Here is a 25,579-nt window from a genome sequence, read left to right as displayed (position 1 = left end):
CACAGAAACTCTATAATTGTCAAACATGTCCACTTTATTTCTTTTTATTTTGTTCTGTACATACATGAACATCTGTACAAAATTGGACTTTCATACTATGTAATACTCTAATTAAAGTACAACATATGTACAGGATGACGGGAAGCAGCGTTCAGATTTTAGAGTTTATTTTTTAAATGTTTCGTATTTGTGTCGTCTATCGAGTCTCGCTGCTGGACAAAAAAAGACAAAAAACATCACACTTCTTTTTTTTCTTTTTGAGCTCCTTGCAAATTCCTAAATTTAGTAAAATGTTCAGTGACAGTTTGGGAATTTGAGGACTTTAAATGTTATAATTAAGACATTTGTTTCGTCGGGTTTGGTTCAGCAGCCGAACAGTTTGTGCACATTCCAGACTGAAATCTGCTCCGATCAGATCTTCATTCTCGAGACATAAAATGACACTAAAATAGAAGATAAAGATTTCAGATGTTTCCTCTTCCTGTTGGTAGCACACTGAGACGTGAGCAGCTCTCCCGCCTTCGTTAGCAGTCGGGGGTTCGTTAAGCTTCTGTCTGGCTACTTGAACAGGAGAGTTTCATGTCGATCCAAACTGTAGAACTGAGAGTCGCTGACGTCGTTCATCAGAAACATTCGCAGGTGAAACATCTGCTCAGCCTGAGAGGAACATGAACGTCTCACCGCTGCTCTTATTAATATCTTATTAATTACGTTAATATAAAATCCAACATTAAACATATTCAGGATTCAGCTCTGTCAGAGTTCAGGTTTGTTAGTTTTCAGCTGTTTAAATGTCTTACAGCTCGTAGAGGTTTGGCGGCCATTTTGTCCAGCAGCGAGCGATGGGGGGGCGGGGCTATCCCGCCTTTGGAATGGTCACATGACAGCGAGTAGAAGACCACGTGCAACAAGCAACGACTGCAACAAAAAACCAGCTGACGAGAACGAAATAATTAAAAAGATTGTTGAGGGAAGAGGGGCGTGGTCTAAAGAGGGAGTGGTCTAAACGAGGGGCGTGGCCTAGAGGATGGGGCGTGGCCATTAGTCGATATACGTGACAATATACAGTACAACAATAACTGCAGGCAGAACCGTCTGAAGAATAAAGACATATTTTTCTTTTCATATATTTTGTTTCATCTTCTGGATTGTTTCTGCGCACGGAGACCGTTTCACTTTAAAGAATATTGCTTAGGCGCTTCGAGAACACAAAAATACAACAACAGGTGAAGTGGAGCGGCGAGCGCAGGCGAGGTTAAAGGTCGCAGGAAGTAAATTATTTTGTTAAAGAGAAGCTTCGTTAATTAAAAGAAAATAGGAGACGACAGACGGAGATGAAATAATTATTTACTCGTTGCAGTTTTCATTTGATGATTTTCTTCATGTGCTCACAACACTTTATGGAACTAACTGTCACTTTTTCATCAAAATGTTTGTTTCTGGACTCTTTGAGAACTTTTTGTGCCACAAAAAAACTTTCAGAGCAGACAGCTGTTTCTTTAAAAAAAGAGATTACAGATGTTTGTCAGAATTACACATCAGGTCTAAAAAAAGGCCACAAAACTCAGGAAAAATCCACTTTAGTGACTTTTATCATGAGTTTCTCTTTAAAATAATTCTACTTTTTTTGTCTGGAAATACATGAATATTCATCAAATGTTCCCCTTGTGAAGAATTACGCTTGAACATCGAGTTTTCTGAGTAAAAACGCACTTTGACATTTATTGTTTGATCCACTTAAATACACAAAACTGGACTTTAGGAGCGACTCTGATGTAAATTCTCACATTTCTTTCACTAAACGCAGCAGATTCATTCTGAAACGATTCTCTCTTCTATATTTTCTCTTTATGCTACAAACTTTTTTTGTGACACAAAACAAAACAAATCCGACGCTCTTGTAAACAGAACCGACAGCAGAGGATCATGGGAATCTGAGTGTGCGGGGAGCAGAAGAAGAACAGACAGGATGGAGTTTAAACTGCAGCTCAAATCATCTGATTCAACTTTTCCATCATTCAGAAACTTGTTTTACTGGCGGTTTCTGATTTCGAACCATCAGCTGCATCGTGCAGATTGTTTAAACTTCCTGTTTATCTGGTTCTTCTGAGACGGGTTTGTTCACGCCTCCCGTCCTCTGACGTGTTTTCTGCATCATCAGGTGCTAAAATAAAGTCAGAAACTGTTTTTTAAAATACTAAAATGATGGTAAATGTCAGTTAGTTTGGTTCAGCAGCCGGACAGGTCGGCAGCGACTCTGTTCATCCACACCGACTCAGACCTGCAGCAGGATCATCTCAGTCCTGATCTGTTCACTGTTCCTGACGACTGCGTTCATTTACAGGTGAGTCTACAGGAAACAGCAGAGCAGGTGATGAGTTTTACACTCCATCACTTTACTGCTTATTGTTCCTCCTCAGCTGTGAGAACATTAATATGATTTATTGATCGCTGCGTCCCAGAGCAGGTTCACAGTCTGTGGCGGCTTCAGGAGTTCTGTCAGTGGACCGTCAGTAACCGAGTACTTTTACTCCACTACTAAAAACTAAATACTGTTCAGAAAACAGAAAGATGTTCTGTATCTCTAAAGATTCCCTTTAGAAAACGGTGAAAACATAAATTCCAAGAGACAAAAGTTCATAAATTCTACTTTAGTGTCGTATTTAGTTGTAGTATTAATCTGGGACGCAGCGACCGCCTTCTGTAGCCTGATGATGTCACAGTGATGTCATCAGGGGGAGTCTGCGTTGCAAACTGAAGATGGAAAACAGGAGTTTGACAGACATGGCTGTTCACCTGCAGGGAGGCTATCCAGCTGCATTATGGGAAATGTAGGATCCCGTGTTTGTTTGAGCCAAACTGGAGACTAAAGTCAGGATTCTGCTCAGTTTATCTTTAATCACACGTTCAACAGCAGCCGGTCGAAACACGTCACGTCTGACTGGAAACGTTAAAGAAGCAGCCAGTCGGTGTGGATGGATGTGATCTGTCTGGATTCTGAAGCTTCTACGTTGCATAATGTTTTCTTCCAGAGCTCCTGAACCTCTCATGGAGGAGTTGTGTGTTTGACCTTTGACCTGATGAGTGACAGCTACATCTCTACTCGTCCTACGGTTCGTCGTACAGACGGAACATCAACATTCAGGTCGAAGGTTTTTTTTTAGTGCTTTCAGTCGACAAAATAACAACACTGAACCGGTGTTTGTTTCTCATGCAAACGACGTCCCTGATTGGTTTAAAATCTGATTGGACGACGAGGTGTCGTAACGGCGCCGTCGGCGACGGACAGACAGACAGCAGGAAGCTGCTCCTGCTGCTGGAAACTTTCAGTCCTCCCGGTTCTGCTGGATGCTGATTGGACGTCTACATTCACTGTGTCTCCTCCTCCTCCTCCTCACCATCATCATCATCATCATCATCATCATCATCAGTCCGTCTAAAGCTGCTTCAGACCGCCACAGATCCAGGCTGAGAGATGATTGGTCAGGTCAGGTCTGTAACAGCGAGTCAGTGAACTCATCAGTGCTGCGTTCAGGTGTAACGGGACACAGGTGAGATGTTGTCGCTGTTTTTCACCGCAGGAACTTAACGACCTGTGAGCTGAACTTTACGGAACTGAGAGACTTTGGTTCAACGTTCTTTACAAACTAAAACGCTTCAGAGACACGATATTAAAATGTCTGTTTGTTGGACTAAAGCTGATTTTAATTTTCTTTTTGTATTTCAGGGTTTCTGCAGGTTCATCGAGTTAAATGTCAGACTTTTATGTGTCATGTACCAGCAGCAGTTTAACAGAATGCGATGGTGTGTCTGGGTTTACTGGGAACTGTGGTTAAACTTCTCTCCAACACTGAGCACACAGTCGGACTAATAGCAGCAAAACACACGTCAGACATTCAGAATCTCGTCTGTACACTGAAACAAACTTTCTTGCAGCGTTTATCTAAACACACACTGTGCAGACGAGCTGTTTCCAACAACAAACTGCAAAAAGATGCGTTTTTCTAAATTCAGACACTAAACGCATCTTTTTCTCTCTCTCAGTCCTCTGTGCAGACTGAAACTGTGTTTTTCTCCCATAAAACTGAGCTTTTCCAAGAAGGTTTCCAGAGTGTAAATGTTTTGTTTTGTAAAGATTTTTACTATATTTAGCAGTTTCTCTGTTGTTCAGGTGTCTCTCTGTGTGGACGGACGTCTCTACAAAAACAACCTGGAGACTGTAGTTTTGTTTGCAGGAGCTCGCCGCTAACGCAGGCGGAGAACAGCGGAAACATCGGCTACACGTGGAGTTACAGGCGGTTGAGTTTCTGTGGTGGAAAAGGCCGACAGGTGATGCGTTCAGGGACCTCGTGTCTTTGTGCCTGACGCTGCGTTCAGTGTTCGACACTCGGAGACAAGCTGCGGCAGGTGTTTGAAGCGGAGATGAAGGTGTTAGAGGTGTTAGTGCAACATGAAGCGGATTCATTCATCACAGTTTGAACACCAGCGGGACAGACGGAGCTCTACAGAGTGTCCTACTTGTTATCGGCCACCAGGGGTCAGAGGTGAGAAGGTTTTCATGACGGGACGCAGCATCAGCTCCGTCCTGATCTGACCCCGGACCAGTTTCTCCACGACAACTTTAACTTCCTCCCCAGAGAGACGGACAGGAGGGGGGCGGAGTCAGGCTCAGCGGGGATTGCCTCCCCCGGTCAGAGAGCCTCCTGATTGGCTGTCAGGTACTCCTCAGCTCTCTTGTGCGCCTCCAGAGCTTTGATGGTGTAGACGTCCTGCGGCAGCTCCGACTTCCTCCTCATCAGGACTTTGTCCTTCTTCAGATCCTTCAGACCCTGAACAGACAGAGAAAACATCATGAAGCCTCTGAAACTACGAACCAGATGATCAGCCGGGCTGATAATCCTGCTGTCACCGTCACACCAACGCAATCAGAGCTGTGAAGCTGAGCTGAAAGTCGGCTGATGAACTGTGTAACTGATTATTTGATCACTGACACAAACTGCTCTCTGCCTTCTGAACGGGAAGAATATTCAATATACAAACATGTTCTTTCAGCTTTCTGCTCTGTGATAGAGAGATCGGTTACTGCTTGTCTAACTACGACCTTCGCTTTTTATTCAGCTGCTGCCTCGTTCAGTTCTGTGGAATAATTAAATATTACTTGACAATGAGTCCATTTAGTCTGAGAGCAGAGCTGCTAGCTGCGAGCCACGGCTAGCTTTATGTTTCAGATGTGTAGTTGTGTGACAGATTAAATGTGTTCACAGATTATCAAACCAAAGTACAGAAACCGCAGTCTGAGCAGCAACACGAGGCCAGAACACTGTTTTCACAGAAATTAGACGTTTCGCTGTCATTTTAATTTTCAATATAGTGAAACAGACGTCAGATGCTGGTTTTGATTTTGCCAAACAGTAACTACTTGTATCATCTTTCAACATAAACACAATTCAATGTGCTTTATATAAAATATAAAACAGAAAAGAAGGACAAAACTTAGTTTTAGTTTAGAGTTTAAAAAGAGCAAAATAAAACTGAAGATAAAACGAGCTAAAACAGAAAAGAAGCAGTGTGAGATATGAATAAATAATCTTAAATTTACTTGAATAAAAGCCAAACAGAGAGTGTAGTTTAGTTTCTGATATATGGTGATGCTGCTTCTCGCAGTTCAGTTTGGACAGAAAGTTCACCTGCGAGGCTTCAGTCTCCACCGTCTTCTTCAGCAGCTGGATGTCTTCAGCTGTCGGAGTCTCTGTTTCCATCGAGTACACGGCCACAGAGCTGTCACTGTACAGCATGTACTTCACACACACCAGGAACAATACAGCACATTAATCACATCCATCAAATAGAACGATGACAAGTTATTGATTAAGAGAAGAAAAACTGAGAGGAAGCTGACCTCTTCCTGTGGGTGGAGTCCGGGGCGGAGGGGGTGGAGCTTATTACTCTGAAAGGAGACACAATTAATTAAAAAGGAGTCGGAGAGATTAAAAAATTCACAAGTGGGGAGACAGGTGAGTACATACAGGTGAGTGTTCAGGTGAGTGTACAGGTGAGTACATACAGGTGAGTGTACAGGTGAGTACATACAGGTGAGTGTACAGGTGAGTGTACAGGTGAGTACATACAGGTGAGTGTACAGGTGAGTACATACAGGTGAGTGTACAGGTGAGTGTACAGGTGAGTGTACAGGTGAGTACATACAGGTGAGTGTACAGGTGAGTACATACAGGTGAGTACATACAGGTGAGTGTACAGGTGAGTGTACAGGTGAGTGTACAGGTGAGTACATACAGGTGAGTGTACAGGTGAGTACATACAGGTGAGTGTACAGGTGAGTACATACAGGTGAGTACATACAGGTGAGTGTACAGGTGAGTGCATACGGGTGAGTGTACAGGTGAGTACATACAGGTGAGTGTACAGGTGAGTACATACAGGTGAGTGTACAGGTGAGTACATACAGGTGAGTACATACAGGTGAGTGTACAGGTGAGTGCATACGGGTGAGTGTACAGGTGAGTACATACAGGTGAGTACATACAGGTGAGTGTACAGGTGAGTGTACAGGTGAGTACATACAGGTGAGTGTACAGGTGAGTACATACAGGTGAGTACATACAGGTGAGTGTACAGGTGAGTACATACAGGTGAGTGTACAGGTGAGTGTTCAGGTGAGTGTACAGGTGAGTACATACAAGTGAGTGTACAGGTGAGTACATACAGGTGAGTGTACAGGTGAGTGTACAGGTGAGTACATACAGGTGAGTGTACAGGTGAGTACATACAGGTGAGTACATACAGGTGAGTACATCCAGTGAGTGTACAGGTGAGTACATACAGGTGAGTGTACAGGTGAGTACATACAGGTGAGTACATACAGGTGAGTACATACAGGTGAGTACATACAGGTGAGTGTACCTGTGGGTTCTGTCTGGCCAGCTCTTCTATCTTGTGCCAGATCTCCTCTCTCTCCTTCAGCTTATATTTTTCTCTACAGACAGAAACAAACACAAACATTTTCTGTTCGTCCAAAACTGATTGTTGTAAAACTTTGATTGTGTCACAAAACCTAAACCTCCATATTTTCTGGATCTGTGTGAGTTAGTGCTTGTACTTCTATCTTTGTGAGGACATTTCAGACTGTAAGGACTGTTTGAGGTAAGACTTGGACCACATCCACAATAAGAGTCCCTTTACATCTTACATTAAAATGCTTCTCGTATTGCACGGGTCCAAAACAACAAAACAACAACAACAACAACAAAAAAGAAGGAAGCCATCCATAGAGCAGTATTGGATGGAGTGTCTTGAATATCTGTAGCTTTGTTGCTGCTTTGTTGCTAGTAGCTTAGCTCGCTAACTAGCTAATGGCTGCTACCTCGCTGGTTTGGAACAGTCGCACACGATTATGTATTTCCGCTCACGTAGTTGTTGTATGTGGATTGACAACATAATTGCATTTACACTTGTGTTCAATGTGGTCTCAATGCGTCCCTGAGCACCTCTGGAGGCGGTTTGGCTGATCGGATCACAATCCGTTCTCAATGCATCTTGGGTGCATTCGCACCTGTAATTTCATGTGGTCCAACACTATCCGATCACCCAAAACACATTTTAATGCCGGGTGTAAAGGGGGCTGAAGCCGGCTAAATTGGTAAACACATCTTGTCTCTGTTTTGACCCTCCGTTCAGGCTAAAATGGCGTTTTTCTCCCTGAAAACGGAGCTTTTCCAAAATGGCCTCCAGAGTGTGTAAATGTGAAAACGCTGTAGTGCACACAGGGAAACAGAGCTTTATAGAAACGCTGTCATGTCACTGACAGAACAGATGGTGGCAGTAGCGCGGCGTTTCATGGGAAGAGGAAGAAGAAACACAACAACAACAACAACAACAACAACAACAACAACAACAATGACGGACGCTTCATGTGAGTGTTGTTCTCTTTATTGGCTTCTCTGACATCTTGCTCAGAGGAAAACGTAGTTATCGACCACCTTTCTCTGCTCAATCTGCTGCAATAAACTAAATGTCAGGAAGCCGCCATGGAAACAGAAACATTATACCGTTTCTTCTTCACTGGTTTTCTGTGGCTGCTCGTCTGCCCTCTGCACATGCTCAGTAGGGGGAGAATGACCTTATTTTGGCGTTTTAATGTGGGTGAAGGTATTTGCAGAAACGAGCTGTGACGCATGAAGACAGTGTTTCAGAATTTAGCCAGCTTCATGTAGACGTGGTCTGAGTTTTCAGGTCGGGGGTCAGGAGACGCAGTATGTGTGTGTGTGTGTGTGTGTGTGTGTGTGTGTGTGTGTGTTACTTTTGTTTCTCAGCCTTGTACTGCTGTGTGCAGTCATCAAACAGCTTCTGGTTCATCTCCATGAAGAGCTTCAGAGCGTTGTAGATCAGACCGTGGATCGTCCTGAGGAGGAAGAGGAGGAGGAGGAAGATCACCTCAGTCTGATGTCACATTTTAAATTTAAACTGAAAACTGGAGGAGTTTTTAAACAGTCCGTCAGTCACATGATGACAGAGCGTCTTCCTACTTCAGTCACAGTGACTGCAGACATTAAAGGGGTCATGTGACCAGCGAAAGGTTGCGGTTATTCTCAGTCACATGGGGAGTAATATTTAGTTCAGGAGTCGTTTTCACAAAACATCCTCAGGCTGAAAGTTGGTCGAGTCAGGAGAGACTCTCAAACTAAACAGAACGTTTGTGATTCAATGAACGTTTCACGTCTCGCAGCAGCTCGTCAGTCGGCTGCTGCAGGTAACGAGCTTTACAAAAATACAATAACTCACTTTTAAGATCATATCTAGACGACAGTCGAGTTCATTAACATCTAATCGGCTCACCGACCAATCCCAGTACCAGAGCTGCAACTAACAGTTATTTTCATTATCGGTTAATCTGACTATTATTTTCTGGATTAATCATTTTGTCTTTAAAATGACACAAATAAGTGAAAAACGTCCGTCATAAAAAAGTGACATTCAAAAACATTCAGTTTATTATCATATATGACAAACAAAAGCATCAAAAGGTCACATTTCAGATGGAACCAGTCGAGCTGCAACGATTAATCGATTAATTGATTAAACGAAAATGAATCGTCAACTACTTTGATAACTGAATAATCGTTTTAGCCGTTTATTAAGAAAAAATGTGAAATATTTAGTGGTTTCAGAAGCTTTTCTTCATGACAGTAAACTGAAAATCTTCAAAACATTTGAAGACGTCACTTTGAGCTCTAAGAAGTTTTAGAGGCCGTTTTTCTCTATATCCTGACATTTCATAGACAAAATAATCAATAATGAAAATTATTGTTAATTATTTGTCAAATGTCTGAAACAATTAATTGATCAAAATAGCTGCCGATGAATTTTCTGTAGATTGATCAATGGATTAATTGTTTCAGCCACAACCTGGAATATCTGCTGTATATTTATAGAGTACATTACATAATTACCAACTGCAATAAATAAATACATTAATGAATAAATGGATAAAGCTGATTTCATGGTGAAACATAGTGTCACCCATGGCAACAGGGTTAAGCCCCGCCCCTTCTGTGATGTCAGCAGTTCCTCAGTTAAAGTGTGTCTGAGCATCTCTGTGAAACGTCTGAAGAGAAACTCTGCGTACAGAGTTCAGCTGGTTAGCTTAGCTTAGCATACAGAGTTCAGCTGGTTAGCTTAGTTTAGCATACAGAGTTCAGCTGGTTAGCTTAGCTTAGCATACAGAGTTCAGCTGGTTAGCTTAGTTTAGCATACAGAGTTCGGCTGGTTAGCTTAGCTTAGCATACAGAGTTCGGCTGGTTAGCTTAGTTTAGCATACAGAGTTCAGCTGGTTAGCTTAGCTTAACATATAGAGTTCAGCTGGATAGCTTAGCTTAGCATAAAGAGTTCAGCTGGTTAGTTTAGCTTAGCATAAATAGTTCAGCTGGTTAGCTTAGCTTAGCATAAAGACTGGAAACAGCTAGCATGGCTCACTCGTTAACATCTTATACATCATTTGTTTAATGTTTAACAGAGAAATAAAATCACTGTTTGTAGTTGTAGTTATGCAGCATCCACTGTGTGTGTGTGTGTGTGTGTGTGTGTGTGTGTGTGTGTGTGTGTGTGTGTGTGTGTGTGTGTGTGTGTTTATATGACTCAGAGCATCAGTGAGGGTATCAAACTCTGGCTCTGCATGTAGAGTATTGATCCTGTATTGATGAGTATCTGTGTTTCCACCCACAGCTAGCAGGAATTATTACATCACACACAGACTGCAGACTGCGTTGGTGTGTGTGTGTGTGTTTGTGTGTGTGTGTGTGTGTGTGTGTGTGTGTTACTTGTTCCAGTGGCTCTTGGAGTTCTTGTAGAGGGCGGGAAACATGATGGGGAGGATCTTGGCGGCGTTGTCGCTGATCAGACTCATGATGTACTCGTTGTTCCAGTAATACAGAGCTCTCTCTGCCACCTGCACACAGTGACATCATCGTCATCATCATCATCAGGTTATAATATAATCACACGGCTATCTGCTGCAGTGTTGTCTCAGTCGTCTCAGCACTCATGTTGCTTAGCAACAGGGATCTATTTGTTTGGGCGGAGGAGTCCCTCTGAGGATGAATGCAAACATCCACACGTCATGTTACAGTTATTCAGTGAAAACAAGCAGCACTAAAAACTGTTCCTGGGTTGTTTTTTGTCTTTAAATCATTTATTTTGTGGAGTTTTTGAAGATATTTTATGTCGTTATCAGGAAGTCAGCAGTAAAACTGACAGGAAATGATTTTTGGGAGGCAATTATTTTTTCTAAATGTATTTAATTTTTTAATCTCACACTAATTTATTTTATTTAGTGCATGTATGGCCGTAGAACCATAGTGGTGATTTTATCTTGACTTTATATTGTATAAAAATTCTCATAATAAAACATATTTGAAAGGAAATGAGGTGAGAGAGACGGGTGACGACATAGACCAGATGTCCCGGTCAGCACCTTAAACCACTGCTCCACCAGGATGCCACCAATCAGTTTTATTCTCCTGGTGACATTTATCGCAAACTAACAACAGCAACAAATGGATCGGAAAGTTCTGATTTAGGTTCTAATTCAGGGTCAAGTCCTGGTTCTGGTTCCTGGTACCTGGAAGTGGGGGCTGGACACACACTTGGCGAGCTGTCTGAAAAGCGGCTCCTGGACTTTAACAAACTCCGACGGCTCGATGACGTCCAGGATCTCCTCCAGCTCGTTCAGGAACATCACCTCCTTCGGACTGTGAGTCTTGGGCCAGAACTTCAGCAGCCCCATGATCACCTGCAGGGGTCAAAGGTCGCAGCAGAGCCGGAGTTCAGGTTAAAAACACTCAAACAGTAAATAATAAATGTTTCTCCTTCTGTAGGATTTAAAACAAGAGTTTCAGCATCACAGTACATTGTACTGTACGGGTGTTCATGTGTCCACCCTGTACGTTACTATGGAAACACTGCCCATCGCCAGCAGCAGCAGTAGAGCTTTTGCAGCGTTGTCATGGAAACAGATGGGATGTCTCAGCAGACTCACCGGCTCTGTCAGACTGCTGTCCTTCTCCAGGAACTGAACCACACAGTAGGCCAGCTGCAGACGGACGGAGAGACGATCAGACCAACAACACATAACATCTGGTTCACTGCGGCATGTTTAACGTTTATCTGTTCAGTTTTACATATTTAAAAAAAAATTCAATCAAAGCAGATTTTAAAATTGAATTTAACGTTCTAAAATTGTATTTTTCATTCGTTAGATCAATGTATAATTATGTTTCTGGAATATTTTTTAATCTTTTCTATGAAAATGGAAAAATTAAAATGAGAAAAAAATTAATTAGATTAGACTGACTCGAGACTTTTAAACAGAAGTGAGTCGGTTGACCTCTGACCTGTGGGTGGTAGACGCTGAGAGACTTGACTTTATGAAGCGGCAGAAGGACTCTGATCAGAAACATCTTGTGTTCTTCTTTCAGCGGGAGAGCGAAGCCGTTGATTATACTGACGGAGAGAATCAAACAATATTACACAGGAAGAGATGGAAGAGTGTGTGTGTGTGTGTGTGTGTGTGTGTGTGTGTGTGTGTGTGTGTGTGTGTTACCTCCCCAGGATCTCCAGCAGCTCAGCGATGCCGTTGTGATGTTCTGTCTCATAAATAAATCTGTAAAACAACGACACCAGTTTGACTGACTGGGAGCACTGGATAGAAAGTGCAGCTGCTGTCCCAGTGCTGCTCACTCTGCTGGTTCTACATGTGTCTGTGGTTCTGCTGGTTCTCTATGTTTAATGTTCTGCTGGTTCAACATGTGTTTGTGGTTCTGCTGGTTCTGACCTGTAGAAGATGTTGTTGATCTGGCGGCGGATGTAGGCTCGGAGGCCGAGGAACTTGCCGTAGATCCGGTGCAGGATGGTCTTCAGGAAGTCTCTCTCTCGGGGATCTTCGCTGTCAAACAGCTCCAGCAGCTTCACACAGAGTCTCAGTCAGAGTTCCAGCGGAACGTAAACATCACAACATCTCAACATCTTTAAATCTCACAGATCTGATCTTACCGACATTACAAACTTTTGGTCGATGTATTTTTTGGCGACGTTGGGCTGGAAGTCTGGAGACTCCAGGAACCGAAGGAAGAACTCGTAAACCAGCTGAGGACACGAACACACAGCAGACGTGTTGGTTAACACGACTACACGTGATGATTACACAGGAACGTGTCAGACCATGAACCACGAGGAGAGACGAGTCTGCAGCTTTAAATTCAAACAGTGCAGCTGCTGAGGAGAATAATATCTGAGAAACTGTTCAAAGTCCAACAGTTTGAGTTACACATTTATAATTCACCTTCTCTTCAGAGTTCACTTAGTTAAACTGGACATGATGTCCAAAAGCAAGCCCTACACAACTAAACTAGGATGTTATCAATAGTACTACCCTCATCAATACTCTCTTATTTGCTCTCTTACTGTGTGATACTTGTAGTGTTGTTGGTCTCTTGGCCAAAGCACAGCAAGAATTTACGGCACTGTGAGAAACATACGGTGTTGTCTGATCCTCTATAAAGGTTCCTGCTGACATCATACCTGCAGGTGGGGCCAGGCAGCTTCCAGCGTCGGTTCATCCTCCTCGGGGTCGAACTCGGCTCCGGTCGGGTTGGAGGACGGAGGAAGAGTCCGGAACAAGTTCACTGAAAACTAACACACACACACACACACACACACACACACACACACACACACACACACACACACACACACACACACACAGTCATTACAAACTGCTGCCTTTCAGTGCGTCAGTTCACCTGCTTTGTGAGGACTAATTAGTTGTGAGAGCTTGAACATTGTTTCTTCAAAGAGCAGTTTGAGGGTTCAGACTTGATTTAGGGTTATATTATTCATTACTCATTGATTTTTGGCCTCATGTATTTTGACCAGAACATGATGACAACATAAGTTTTGTAGCAGTTGTCGCTAACATGTTATCAAACAGATGCCTTCTTCCACATCCAGCAGACACAGAACATGAACAGTGTCAGTAATAACTCGTGGGGTTCCTCAGGATTCTATCCTTGGTCCTTATTATCATATTTTCAATTCACATTAGGGCTGCAAATAATGATTATTTTCATTATCAATTATACTCTCCATTAATGGCTTAATTGTTTGGTTTATAAAATGTCAGAAAATGGTGAAAAATATCGATCACTGCATCCTAAAGACCAAGACGACGTCCTCGAATGTTTTGTTGTACTCAAAGATCTTCAGTTTACTGTCATAGAGACTAAAGAAACCAGAAAATATTCACATTTAAGAAGCTGAATCAGAGAATTTGGGAAAAAATTACTCAAAACAATTAATTAGTTATCAAAATAGTTGGTTACTAATTGAATAGGAAACTCTAATTCTCACGCTGACATGTAACACACAACAGGTAAAACAACTCATAAGAGCGTTTTCTGATCGGACGCCTCTGTGGTTCAGCTTTGGTTGATGTTAGGAAACTAAAACTACTTGTTGAAGATTTATTAATGATTTTTGGTCACTTTTAGGGAAACGCAACAAGCTGAAAACACAACATCCGACAAATTATCAGCTTATTAAATCCACTGGACGTGAGTCTAATCTGGTCTCTCCTTTTAACTCTAGTTTGGTCTCCACCAGAGAAAAACTCTCCGTCTAAGCAGGTTTATCAGGAAACTGATGACAGAAGAGGCTGAAAAGCTCCGTAGAGCTGCAGAGAAGTTTATTTTCACATTACAAGTTTCAATAATGAGTCATGTGGCACATCGTTATAATACAAATATTGATTCGTTTGACAGTTTGCTGTTTTGACAGCACATTAGTCACTGCAGTTATGTGTTGTTAGGTTTGTTGTTTTCATACATTTTACTTATGTTATATAGCCCATCTAATGGTGACAATACATTTTTTAAATGATATACATAAATAATGTGTGCGGGTGTATCACCCAGTGATACATCATACAATAAATTATACAATAAATTAAAATAATAAATAAATAAATAAATAATGCTAATTTTACAGTACTGACTTTGATTATTACAATGTTGTAGTAATTCTGAATGAATAGAAAAACGTCTTTGATCCCATTTCATATTTGAGAATCTACTTGAAGTTTTCCATAAATCCAGAGTTTATTCTTCTGTCAGAATTTCCCGCCTTCTTCTTTAGAAGAGGAAGAAAGAAAAGAAGGGGAGGAAAAATAAATCCAAGACAAAACAAACAGCATCAAAGAGCTGAGACAAAAGTAAAGACAAAAACAGAACAAAATGAGGAAGAAGGAGGGAAAAAGAAAGAAATTACAAGTCCTTACTCAAAGTAAGGTACATGTAGTGCTCCGCTAGGTGACCATCAGCCTTAAAATGTCTGAACAACAAACCAACAGCTTCAATTCATTGTTCATTTGATGGTTCATTCATTGGACCATCTTTTTTCAAATAGTTTCTAATTCCCCCTGATTTTATAAATGAAGTATTTTATCTGATATATTTGTTGAACTGTGTCAGAGGACATGTTTTTTAGAGCCAGTTTCTTATTATCTGTTTCAGTGCTGTTATACTCAATATCCTTCACAAATATTTATCATTTTCATTGTGTATTTGGTCTACTGTGTTGCCTAACAGCACAAAGTCTGTATTCAAATAAATAGTACAATTTAAGGTAGTATTATTGTTTCTTTCTGTATATTCTGTGTATGTAATGATGGGCAAAGTGGCATAAGGTTCACCACACTCCCTCCAGCAGTTCGGTAATATTTAACAATTGTATTTAGTTTGTTGTGTTGGTGTTAAAAAGTAGCCTGATTGTATTTTCCATTCCTCCTCCCTCTAATAAGGAGATGCAGTGGTTGTATGTAGATTGTGTCCTCAGATATGTGTGTGTTAAGTTCATTTTAGTTTTGCTCTCATGTCTTGTTGATTGTAGCTGTTTTCTAAGACAGCGTAAACTGCTGAGATTTGCACAGTTTGGGTCGCAGGTGTGTGCGTAAAGCAGAAGTGAAGTGTGAGATACCGTGAGGCCAGTGTGTGTGTGTGTGTGTGTGTGTGTGTGTGTGTTTTCTCACCATGATGACGGCCTCTGGGTAGATACACTCGGTCACCACGTCGCTGTTGTGCGTGATGTACTCGACCATCTCGTTGAGTCCGGCTCTCTTCACCTCTTTGTACTTGAGGTCACTGAGCGGGTCGCTGACGAAGTCGAACAGAACGCAGCACTGACGCAGCTTCTGCACGAACAGCTCCTCACGGTCCACCGGAGGAGCATCTGAGAGGACATCAATACTGATATTTAAAGGACAGCTTCATGATTTTTCAGATGCTCATATGAAAAATGCATTTAAAAGTCTGTGTGAAGCTTCTATTCAGCTTCAGCAGTCTGAGTTATTGAATATCTGACACATTTACAGTCTTTTTAGCATCAAATTCCCTCTTTAATATTAATCTTCTTTCTCCACAACTCATAACATAAACATTTCTGATGAAGTTCCCTTTAAGTTGTTTTTTTAAAAGTGTGACCAACTATCTGCATTATTTCTATTTTATAAACTATATAAATCATACAGCTGTTCACTGAACGCCACCAGCTCATAGCTTCAATGTGTTTCATTCTTCTTCTTCTTACTTATATTCTACATCGTTCTTATCTGCACAAATGTTAATAACTAGTCTCTGTTCTTCCATATCAGCCGATTTAGCAGTTTTATAAATCTGCACATTTGTCTTTCCTCTCAGGTGGATTTATCTTCTGTTTTTTGTGTTTTTTTTGTATATATTATACTTTATATGGAAGGCATCTGACCAGCATCATCATTTCAGTAATCACAACTTGAATTTTTGAATTTTTTTCTCTTTACGTTGCTTTATTAAATGATGTATGACACCGATACTGATATATCTGCAATGAGCTGAAATCAGCTGATATGTTGATCTGGCTCTAGTAAAAAACCACAGAAGAAGAGTGGATCTCAATAAACCTCTGATTCTTTTATTTTAGGAATAAACTGAAGAACTGGGAAGAAGAAGGAGCCGTGATAAACACACCGTCAACCTCATCACAGGTTCCAGTTTAACAACCTGACGCTGCTGATCAACTCAACCAAAACATCTGGAACGTCAGATTATAAACAACAAAATGATCAATAATCACATTAAAATCATGTTTATTACAAACACGAGGTCAGAATGCAGACAACCTGCCTGCTGAGTCACACCTGAAACACCGACATCACCATGGTAACCAGCTCTGTCTGCACCGCACACACGCACACACGCACACACACACACACACACACACACACACACAGCTGTCAATCAGGCGGACTGGGCGGGGCTCAGCTCTTCTTCTGCTGTTTGTTCACACCACACAGTGACAATCAGTTGTCAAGGAGTCAACTACGACTCCCAGGGTGCATTTCAGCAAGAAACATCCAATCACAGAGCGTATAATTCAGTCACGTGTGTCGCTAACAGCGGGCAGCGAATAAATCAATTCACTTTTCATTTGTGGTTCACTTTTGAGTGGATTCAGTAACCACGGCGATGCGTTGACTCGGGTCGGGATGTTGATCTCTGTACAGTTACCCATAACGCTGCTACAGGCGGCGACTTTCTGTTTGCGCTTCTTCAGACTCAGAAACAAACGTCTGAAATGCTTCGTGTAGAAATCATGTTGATTTGGGAAGCTGGAGGAGATTCAGCAGCTTGTTCTGAATAAAATCCTTCTATAACGGAGCTGAGACACACAAACTGTGTCATAAAAAAACATGAATGGAAACACTGGGGGGAAAAAAAGTCGCAATTTGGCAAAAAAACAAGAAAAAAAAAGTGTAGCGGATTTAGTGAATAAATGATGTCATACAGGAAACACGTGACTTAAACGTCCCTGAAGCTTCCGCCACCACTGGAGACACCAAACATGGCGGCGGACGTTTCTCTGGGCGGCGTTCAGGACGTGTCTGTATAACTGACACAGAGCTGCTATCAAAACGCCGCCAGCAGCAGGAAGCTGTGATGTCATCACGCTCTCCATCAGCAGGATGTGATGTCACGTTTCCATGGCTTCAGCTCTGACTGTCTCTCTGGTCGCTGCGTCTTCTTTTGTGTCTGCTTTACTGCAGTCGACAGCAGAATCAGTCAACTGTTTACTGTTAATATTCACTAAACAGTCCTGGATGGAAACCAGACTGCTGAACCACAGAGGACACAGTGATGGGAAACACTCCAGACTAACCCTGGTCAGGGTTAGGTTTAGGTTAGGTGAAGGTTAGTTCTAGGTTACCTTTGAGAGCAGGTAGTTTCTGCAGCTCTCTGTTCCTGGTCAGGCTGAAGCGGGACGAGCTCTGGCGTCGCTCTTTCTTCACCAGCTGAGGACCTCCAGAGTATTTGATCTTGTTGAGCTGAGTGGGAGGCGGCGTGCTGTTACTGGGACGCTTACTGCCACTCTGCTGCTGCTGAGACTGACCACACACACACAGACACACAGACACACACACACACACACAGGTTTGACTGTTAGGACAGCTTCATTTCAGAGCATCTGAATAAGTTTGTCAAGCTTCAGTTATGTAACAGAATAAATGAAAGAAATGAAGGAAAAAAGGAAAGAAATACATAAACATGTACAAAAAAAGTGGAATTTGGTCACCAAAGAGAAATAAAAAAATCTTACAGTTACATGGAAAAAGTATGTTTAAGAAACACATTGATCAGCTTCAGCTCAGAGCTGCAGCAGCAGTCTGCTTTACTGTCCTGGAGCTCTGGTTGTATTGAGCAGGAACCTCTGGATGCTGCAGGTCAGCTGGCTGAACATCTGGCAATAACAGCTATTTTCAGCTTGCAGTCATGCAAACCCTGCAGCACATCTGCAGCACATCTGCAGCACATCTGCAGCAGCCGACATGCATGAAGCTCCCTGCTGACCAACAGAACCTGAAGGCCTCAGAGTCCATTATTCTCATTAATGATTCATCACTTAGTTTATAAAACAGCAGAAAACTGTGAGAATGTTTTTATGTGAAACTTAACTTTTTGCCTGTTTAGAAACATTATGGATGTGAACTGCATCATTAATAACTGATCAGACCTTCATGTTTAAACTGTTGTCACAGACTGATGTAGAAATGTGTTTGATGCGCTTTATTTACAGGAAAGAGATGAAAAATGCTTAAGTGAGGCTGCAACTTATGAATAGTTTCATTATGGATTAAGCTGTCGATTATTTTATTGATTAATTGTTAGTTGTGTGGTCCATAAAATGTACAAAAATGGTGAAAAATGTGAATAACTGCATCCTAAAACCCAAGACGACGTCCTCAAATATCTTGTTTTGTCCACAAGCCAAAGATGTTCAGTTTACTGTCACATTTAAGAAGCTTTTATGACTGATGAACAACTGATGAACAACTGATGAGTGACTGATGAATGACTGATGAGTGACTGATTGATTGACTGTTTGATTAATTGATTGTTAAAATAGTTCCCGGAGTGCAAAACTTTTGTGCCATTTTTGAACATTTCATGGACTAAACGATTATCAATTAATTCAGAAAATAGCTGTCAGATGAATCGTTAGTTGCAGGTAGGATGTCAATGATTAATTGATTACGGATTAACTGTCATTAATAACTTAACTGATTTAATTATATTAACTGATAATGCAGAAGACAAGGAACAAGGTGATGTTGTGTAGATGTGCTGTAGTACCTGGTTGCACCACCAGGTGGAGCCTCTTACTGTTTAATGAGATGAGTTACAGGTGTGTTTTCTGATCAGAAGCAGTGAGCAGCTGAGAGCAGCTGAGAGCAGCAGAGAGCAGCTGAGAGCAGCAGAGAGCAGCAGAGAGCAGCAGAGAGCAGCTGAGAGCAGCAGAGAGCAGCTGAGAGCAGCTGAGAGCAGCAGAGAGCAGCTGAGAGCAGCTGAGAGCAGCAGAGAACAGCAGCGAGCAGCTGAGAGCAGCTGAGAGTAGCAGAGAGCAGCAGAGAGTAGCTGAGAGCAGCTGAGAGCAGCAGAGAGCAGCTGAGAGCAGCTGAGAGCAGCAGAGAGCAGCAGAGAGCAGCAGAGAGTAGCTGAGAGCAGCAGAGAGCAGCTGAGAGCAGCAGAGAGCAGCTGAGAGCAGCTGAGAGCAGCAGAGAGCAGCTGAGAGCAGCAGAGAGCAGCAGAGAGCAGCAGAGAGCAGCTGAGAGCAGCAGAGAGCAGCTGAGAGCAGCAGAGAGCAGCTGAGAGCAGCAGAGAGCAGCTGAGAGCAGCAGAGAGCAGCTGAGAGTAGCTGAGAGCAGCAGAGAGCAGCAGAGAGCAGCAGAGAGCAGCAGAGAGCAGCAGAGAGCAGCTGAGAGCAGCTGAGAGCAGCAGAGAGCAGCTGAGAGCAGCAGAGAGCAGCAGAGAGCAGCTGAGAGGCATCTGAGTGGTGACAGAACTTGTAACACTATTGGTGTATGTATTATTTTATATAGCACCAGTAAGTCTGAAGTCTGCTGTTTACATTTTTAATGTACTGGAATGGAAAATGGAAAAACGTCCACTGTGTTTCATAATGATTGATGGACTATTGACTATCAGAAGCTTTGTGACCCTGAGCTGTGGCGGCCGGCGGTCTCGTGGCCGTGCTGTCTGCTGCCAGAGTCTCTGTGAACAGCAGCAGCAGTGTGAGCTGTTTGCCCCGCAGACGTTAACTCACACATGTGACACGCAGCTCCGTCATGAGTTAGTAGGAAACACAGAGCACCGTTTCACTGACGAGTCTGTCTCAGAACAACATAACAACAACAACATATATGAACATGATCCTATAATGTGTCTCTAAAACGTATCTGAAGTTGCTTCAGATACATCCAACCTTCAAACCTTTCACCTGCTTTAAGGTTAAATGTTTTTAAGTCTCTTGTTGTCTCTTTTGATAGAAACACACAGAGCTGCCAGACTGGAAGCTTTTTACCATCAAACACAAAATGTCAAAATATAAATGAGTCCATCTTTATATTGTGAAGTCCATCCCCACCCTCCACCTCTTGTAACTAGAGTTAGATCACAGATCTCATCCTACTATATGTATATTTATATGCTTGTTCTTTCATTTTTTCATATTAGAAAGAATAATTGTAATAAAAAAGACTAATTTCAGAGGAAACTTGCTCGATTTGTAGAGAAAAGAAAAAAAGTCAAAATTCTCTGATTGCAGCGTGTTAAATGTGAATATTTTCTGGTTTCTTTAGTCTCTGTGACAGTAAACTGAAGATCTTTGTGGAATAAACAAGACATTTGATGACGTCGTCTTTGGGAAACGCTGATCAACATTTTTCTATTAGTGAAAATAATGAGATGAATGGATAAAAGGAAATGATCACCTCATGTTAACTTCAGATAAAGTGCCAGTCCTCATGTGTACATGTGAATATTAATTAAAGATCAGACAGACTCACCTCGTCTGAATTGTCGGCGGCAGCATCTTTCCCGCCGCCGCCGCCGCTGCTGTTACTGTTCTTCGTGCTGCTTTTGGCAGATTTGGTTGTTTCCTGTTTGCAGAGAGAAAAAACATGTAATAAAACCATAAACCAGCTGTGACTTTATGCAGATTTAAAGAATTGATACTTCAGGATGCTCAGGTAAACACACTCCATCAAATCTGCCCCTGAAAAGATTTCATCAACTTTTTCTGTAGTTTTTTTTACTGTAAAAATCAAAGTTACTTCTGATGTTTGTCAGAACAAAAGCTGAGTTCAGATGTTTGGATCCTTTAAGAAATAAAAACCTGTTTCATCAAACTGTCCAAGACATACGCTTTATTTTCCTTATTGATTATTATTCTGTTGATTCATTGTTTGGTCTCATCATGAAAGGTTGTTTTTATTTTGCATTTTTGCTTTTTAAAAAAAATCCCTTTAACGATGATCAAAATAGCTGCTGGTTTATTTCCTGTCCATCGACTATTAATAAATCAATTATTTATTGTCCATGATAAACAAACAACATGTCTGACAAAACAATCTTTGCTTATTATCTATTTCTTAATGTCTAAATAATATTTTGGATGGTTCTGCCTGTATTACACAGTGAGTAGAGAGACGTCAACAAACCGTTAGATGATCAATTTCATAACTGATTCGTTGTTTCAAGCAAAAATACCAAAATATTTTTCATTTCTAAAATGTGAGAATTTGCTATTTTTCTTGGACTTATCTTACAGTAAAAGTAAAAACTATAGATACACTTTATTTGAATTATTTTTGGTTTTGGACTGTTTTTTATAATAATAATAATAATAATTGGCAGATGAATCGATAATGAAATCAATATTTAGTTGCAGCTCTACATGTTCCCGGTCGTCACTGCCGTCGTCACCTCCTGAGCTTTTCCAGAGCTTTCAGCTGCAGCTCACAGTCTTCATCAGAGGACGCAGATAGCTCAGTTAGCATTGGTCACATGACAACAGCGGTGGACCATCTCCATGGCAACTGAGCAGTATCCATTCACTGATACAGACCATGAGGTGACACTGAGAGCTCTGGAGAAGCTGGTAAACGGACCTTGAGTTGGGATTATTTTTGACAACATACTGTTTCCATGGTTACGGGTGATTGTTGACGCTGTTCATTGGTCAGCGGTCAAGAACAGAGAAAGAATAATGAGACGATGTGAAGGTGAGAAATAACAGCTTTTCTCAGCCGATAGTAAATGATTGTGTCTGATCTTTTTTCTCATGTCACTTGTAAGTAATGTTTGTTTGTTTGTTTGTTGAGCAGCTGGAATTGACAGAACATCTATTTCTATTGTTTATCTATGTTTTAACGGTACAGATGTACCGCGGTGAAACATCTGGGCGGTAACAGTACCGCCGACCACTTCCATCACCGTCGTTATGGTGATAACGTTTGTTTTCAGAGGACAGCGTGAACACAGCAGGCTGATCTGGACTTTACCAACAACAGCAGCTTCAGGTGTTCAGTCGTAATGTTGTCGTCCTCTGCTGCTGGTGTATGGAAGGTGTACTGGTCTGGTCTGGAAGAACCCAGTATAACTCTGCCTTTAAAAATGAATATCAGTGTAAAAGTGTTTTTGATGTTATTTCTTATGCAGAGTCCATAAAGCTGCAACACACAGACTGCTGAGTGAATCAAATCCAGAACTTATTAAACTATATTTTAGAACTAACAGTCGGATCTCAGGAAACTTTGCTGATTATCATGATGAAACAGTTCACTGTGTGATTGCTGTGGTGTGAACAGTAGACAGCGGTTCATCTCTGCTACAGGAAATATAAGTGTTGATGACTCATGTTGTTGTGGAGCCGTGTGACATGAACACAACAAATACATGAAATCAACTTGTTCCCATGAAGCCTTTAAGCTCCACTGATATAAACGCTGTCACAGTCTGATGATCACTGACACCTTCAATCACACGTCACACACACACTGACTGACATATTACTGTTAACAACACACACACTGACTGACATATTACTGTTAACAACACACACACTGACTGACATATTACTGTTAATAACACACACACTGACTGACATATTACTGTTAACAACACACACACACTGACTGACATATTACTGTTAACAACACACACACACTGACTGATATTACTGTTAATAACACACACACTGACTGACATATTACTGTTAACAACACACACACTGACTGATATTACTGTTAATAATACACACACACTGACTGACATATTACTGTTAATAACACACACACTGACTGACATATTACTGTTAACAACACACACACACTGACTGACATATTACTGTTAACAACACACACACACTGACTGATATTACTGTTAATAACACACACACTGACTGACATATTACTGTTAACAACACACACACTGACTGATATTACTGTTAATAACACACACACTGACTGACATATTACTGTTAACAACACACACACACTGACTGACATATTACTGTTAACAACACACACACTGACTGACATATTACTGTTAACAACACACACACTGACTGATATTACTGTTAATAACACACACACTGACTGACATATTACTGTTAACAACACACACACTGACTGATATTACTGTTAATAACACACACACTGACTGACATATTACTGTTAACAACACACACACTGACTGACATATTACTGTTAACAACACACACACACTGACTGACATATTACTGTTAACAACACACACACTGACTGACATATTACTGTTAACAACACACACGCACTGACTGATATTACTGTTAATAACACACACACTGACTGACATATTACTGTTAACAACACACACACACTGACTGATATTACTGTTAATAACACACACACTGACTGACATATTACTGTTAACAACACACACACTGACTGATATTACTGTTAATAACACACACACACACTGACTGACATATTACTGTTAACAACACACACACTGACTGACATATTACTGTTAATAACACACACACTGACTGATATTACTGTTAATAACACACACACTGACTGATATTACTGTTAATAACACACACACTGACTGACATATTACTGTTTATAACACACACACTGACTGATATTACTGTTAATAACACACACACTGACTGATATTACTGTTAACAACACACACACTGACAGACATATTACTGTGATTTAACACCTGCACAACATAAAAACAATCCGCTCCCATGATGCTGTGTCCGGTCATCAGATGGTTACACATGATAAAACCAGCAGCTAAAAGCTAACCTGCAGCCGGTTTAGCATCACATATTTCAGTTTCATGAAGGCATGAATGAGTCACAGCGAGCACAATCAGCACAGCCACATTTATATTTAAGCTCAACCTGTTTTTCTACAAGATGAATAATTTACGGGAGGAGGCAGCGGTTCCTCCCCGGAGCTCCAGCAGCAGCAGCAGCAGCAGCCAGTTAGCGACGATGCTCCCGGGCAGCGAGCTCACATCTCACATCGCTGTTTTAACACCCGGACAACACTGCTGACATTAATTACCAATACTGGCTAAATGCTGTGTCTAACCAGCTGATACTGATAAAACCAGGAGGCAGGTTTATAAGTCTGTTAGCTGTTAGCTTAGACATCCACTGCTAGCGCGGCCTTAGCATGTAAGCAAGCCGCTACTCGGTAAAATATAACGTCTAAAGTCTAACGGCTGCTTCAATGTCACTCTGCTATATTACAGTGTAAAACAGTTCATGAGTCTGTCATGTAGCCGCCGACTCACCTTCTCCTTCTTAGTTTTGTTCGGCATCTTGACTGTGTTGCAGGGTTCTTTTTTTTATTCACGGAGGTTCCGTGATGTTCGTCCCCGGGACTCAGACGCTGTCACTCGGTCTGTCTCTGCTCCCAGCGCCCGCTCCCGGTCCGGGCAACCCCATTGGCTGTTAACATGTAACATCTGCCTAGCGACGCATGGAGGCATTTTTCTGATTGGCCGGCTGTGAGTTTGGTTATGAGGGTGAGGCAGGACTTGAGTCTTCCCCAGCAACACAACACCTCCAACCTGATGATGCTGGAACCTGTCTGAGCACAGAAAATAGCATCTTAAACTGCTGCTAATGTCACAGAGGTGGAAGAAGTACTTAGATCCTTTACTGCAGTAAAAGTACCAATACAGCAATGTACAAATACTCCATTACAAGTAAGAGTCCTGCATGAAAAACTACTACAGTAAAAGTACATGAGTATTATGAGCTTGATGTAGTTAAAGTATTGCAGTAAAAGCAGTGGTTTGGTCCCTCTGACTGATATATTATTATATATGACATCATTAGATTATTAATAGTGAAGCATCAGTGTTAGAGCAGCATGTTACTGTTGTAGCTGCTGGAGGTGGAGCTAGTTTACACTACTTTATATACAGTTAGCTAGTTTAGTCCAGTGGTTCCCAACCTAGGGGTCGGGCCCCTCCAAAGGGTCAGCAGATAAATCTGAGGGGTGGTGAGATGATTAATGGGAGAGGAAAGAAGAAAAAACAAAGTTCTGATACACAAATCTGTTTTCAGTTTTTGGACTTTTTCTCTAATCTTTGATTTTTGCTGAAATATTGGATCATTTGAACATTTATTG

General features: G+C 41.5%; 1 protein-coding gene across 2 annotated transcripts; it reads right to left on the bottom strand.

The window, feature by feature from the left end:
* Positions 1-13: 13 nt before the first annotated feature.
* On the bottom strand, positions 14-24,891 carry ppp2r5d (protein phosphatase 2, regulatory subunit B', delta). Of its 2 annotated transcripts, none has more exons than XM_067610871.1 (17): positions 24,735-24,891; positions 20,945-21,037; positions 17,809-17,986; positions 15,596-15,795; positions 13,093-13,203; positions 12,565-12,657; positions 12,347-12,477; positions 12,116-12,175; positions 11,907-12,015; positions 11,552-11,605; positions 11,135-11,305; positions 10,335-10,462; positions 8,318-8,419; positions 6,910-6,994; positions 5,900-5,947; positions 5,688-5,798; positions 14-4,829 (listed from the first exon to the last, which is right to left on the bottom strand). In XM_067610871.1, exons 1-17 carry the CDS (start codon positions 24,759-24,761, stop codon positions 4,692-4,694), a joined length of 1,839 nt encoding a protein of 612 aa, XP_067466972.1. In that variant the 5' UTR covers positions 24,762-24,891; the 3' UTR covers positions 14-4,691. The 2 variants fall into 2 exon arrangements, with proteins under 2 accessions (XP_067466972.1, XP_067466973.1); XM_067610872.1 differs by having other exon boundaries at positions 6,922-6,994; positions 24,735-24,890.
* Between the last annotated feature and the right edge of the window lie 688 nt (positions 24,892-25,579).

This window comes from Thunnus thynnus, chromosome 14 (genome assembly GCF_963924715.1).
Source record: "Thunnus thynnus chromosome 14, fThuThy2.1, whole genome shotgun sequence".
Taxonomy (NCBI): Eukaryota; Metazoa; Chordata; class Actinopteri; order Scombriformes; family Scombridae; genus Thunnus; species Thunnus thynnus.
Note: the sequence above shows the minus strand (reverse complement) of the source record. Positions and strands in the feature narration are given on the sequence as shown.

Coding starts and splice junctions, on each gene's coding strand:
- ppp2r5d (XM_067610871.1), bottom strand. CDS start 24,761: ATGCCGAACAAAACTAAGAAGGAGAAG. Junction 21,038..24,734: donor ACAAAACTAAGAAGGAGAAG/GTGAGTCGGCGG, acceptor CTCTGCAAACAG/GAAACAACCAAATCTGCCAA. Junction 11,606..11,906: donor TCAGCGTCTACCACCCACAG/GTCAGAGGTCAA, acceptor GTCCGTCTGCAG/CTGGCCTACTGTGTGGTTCA.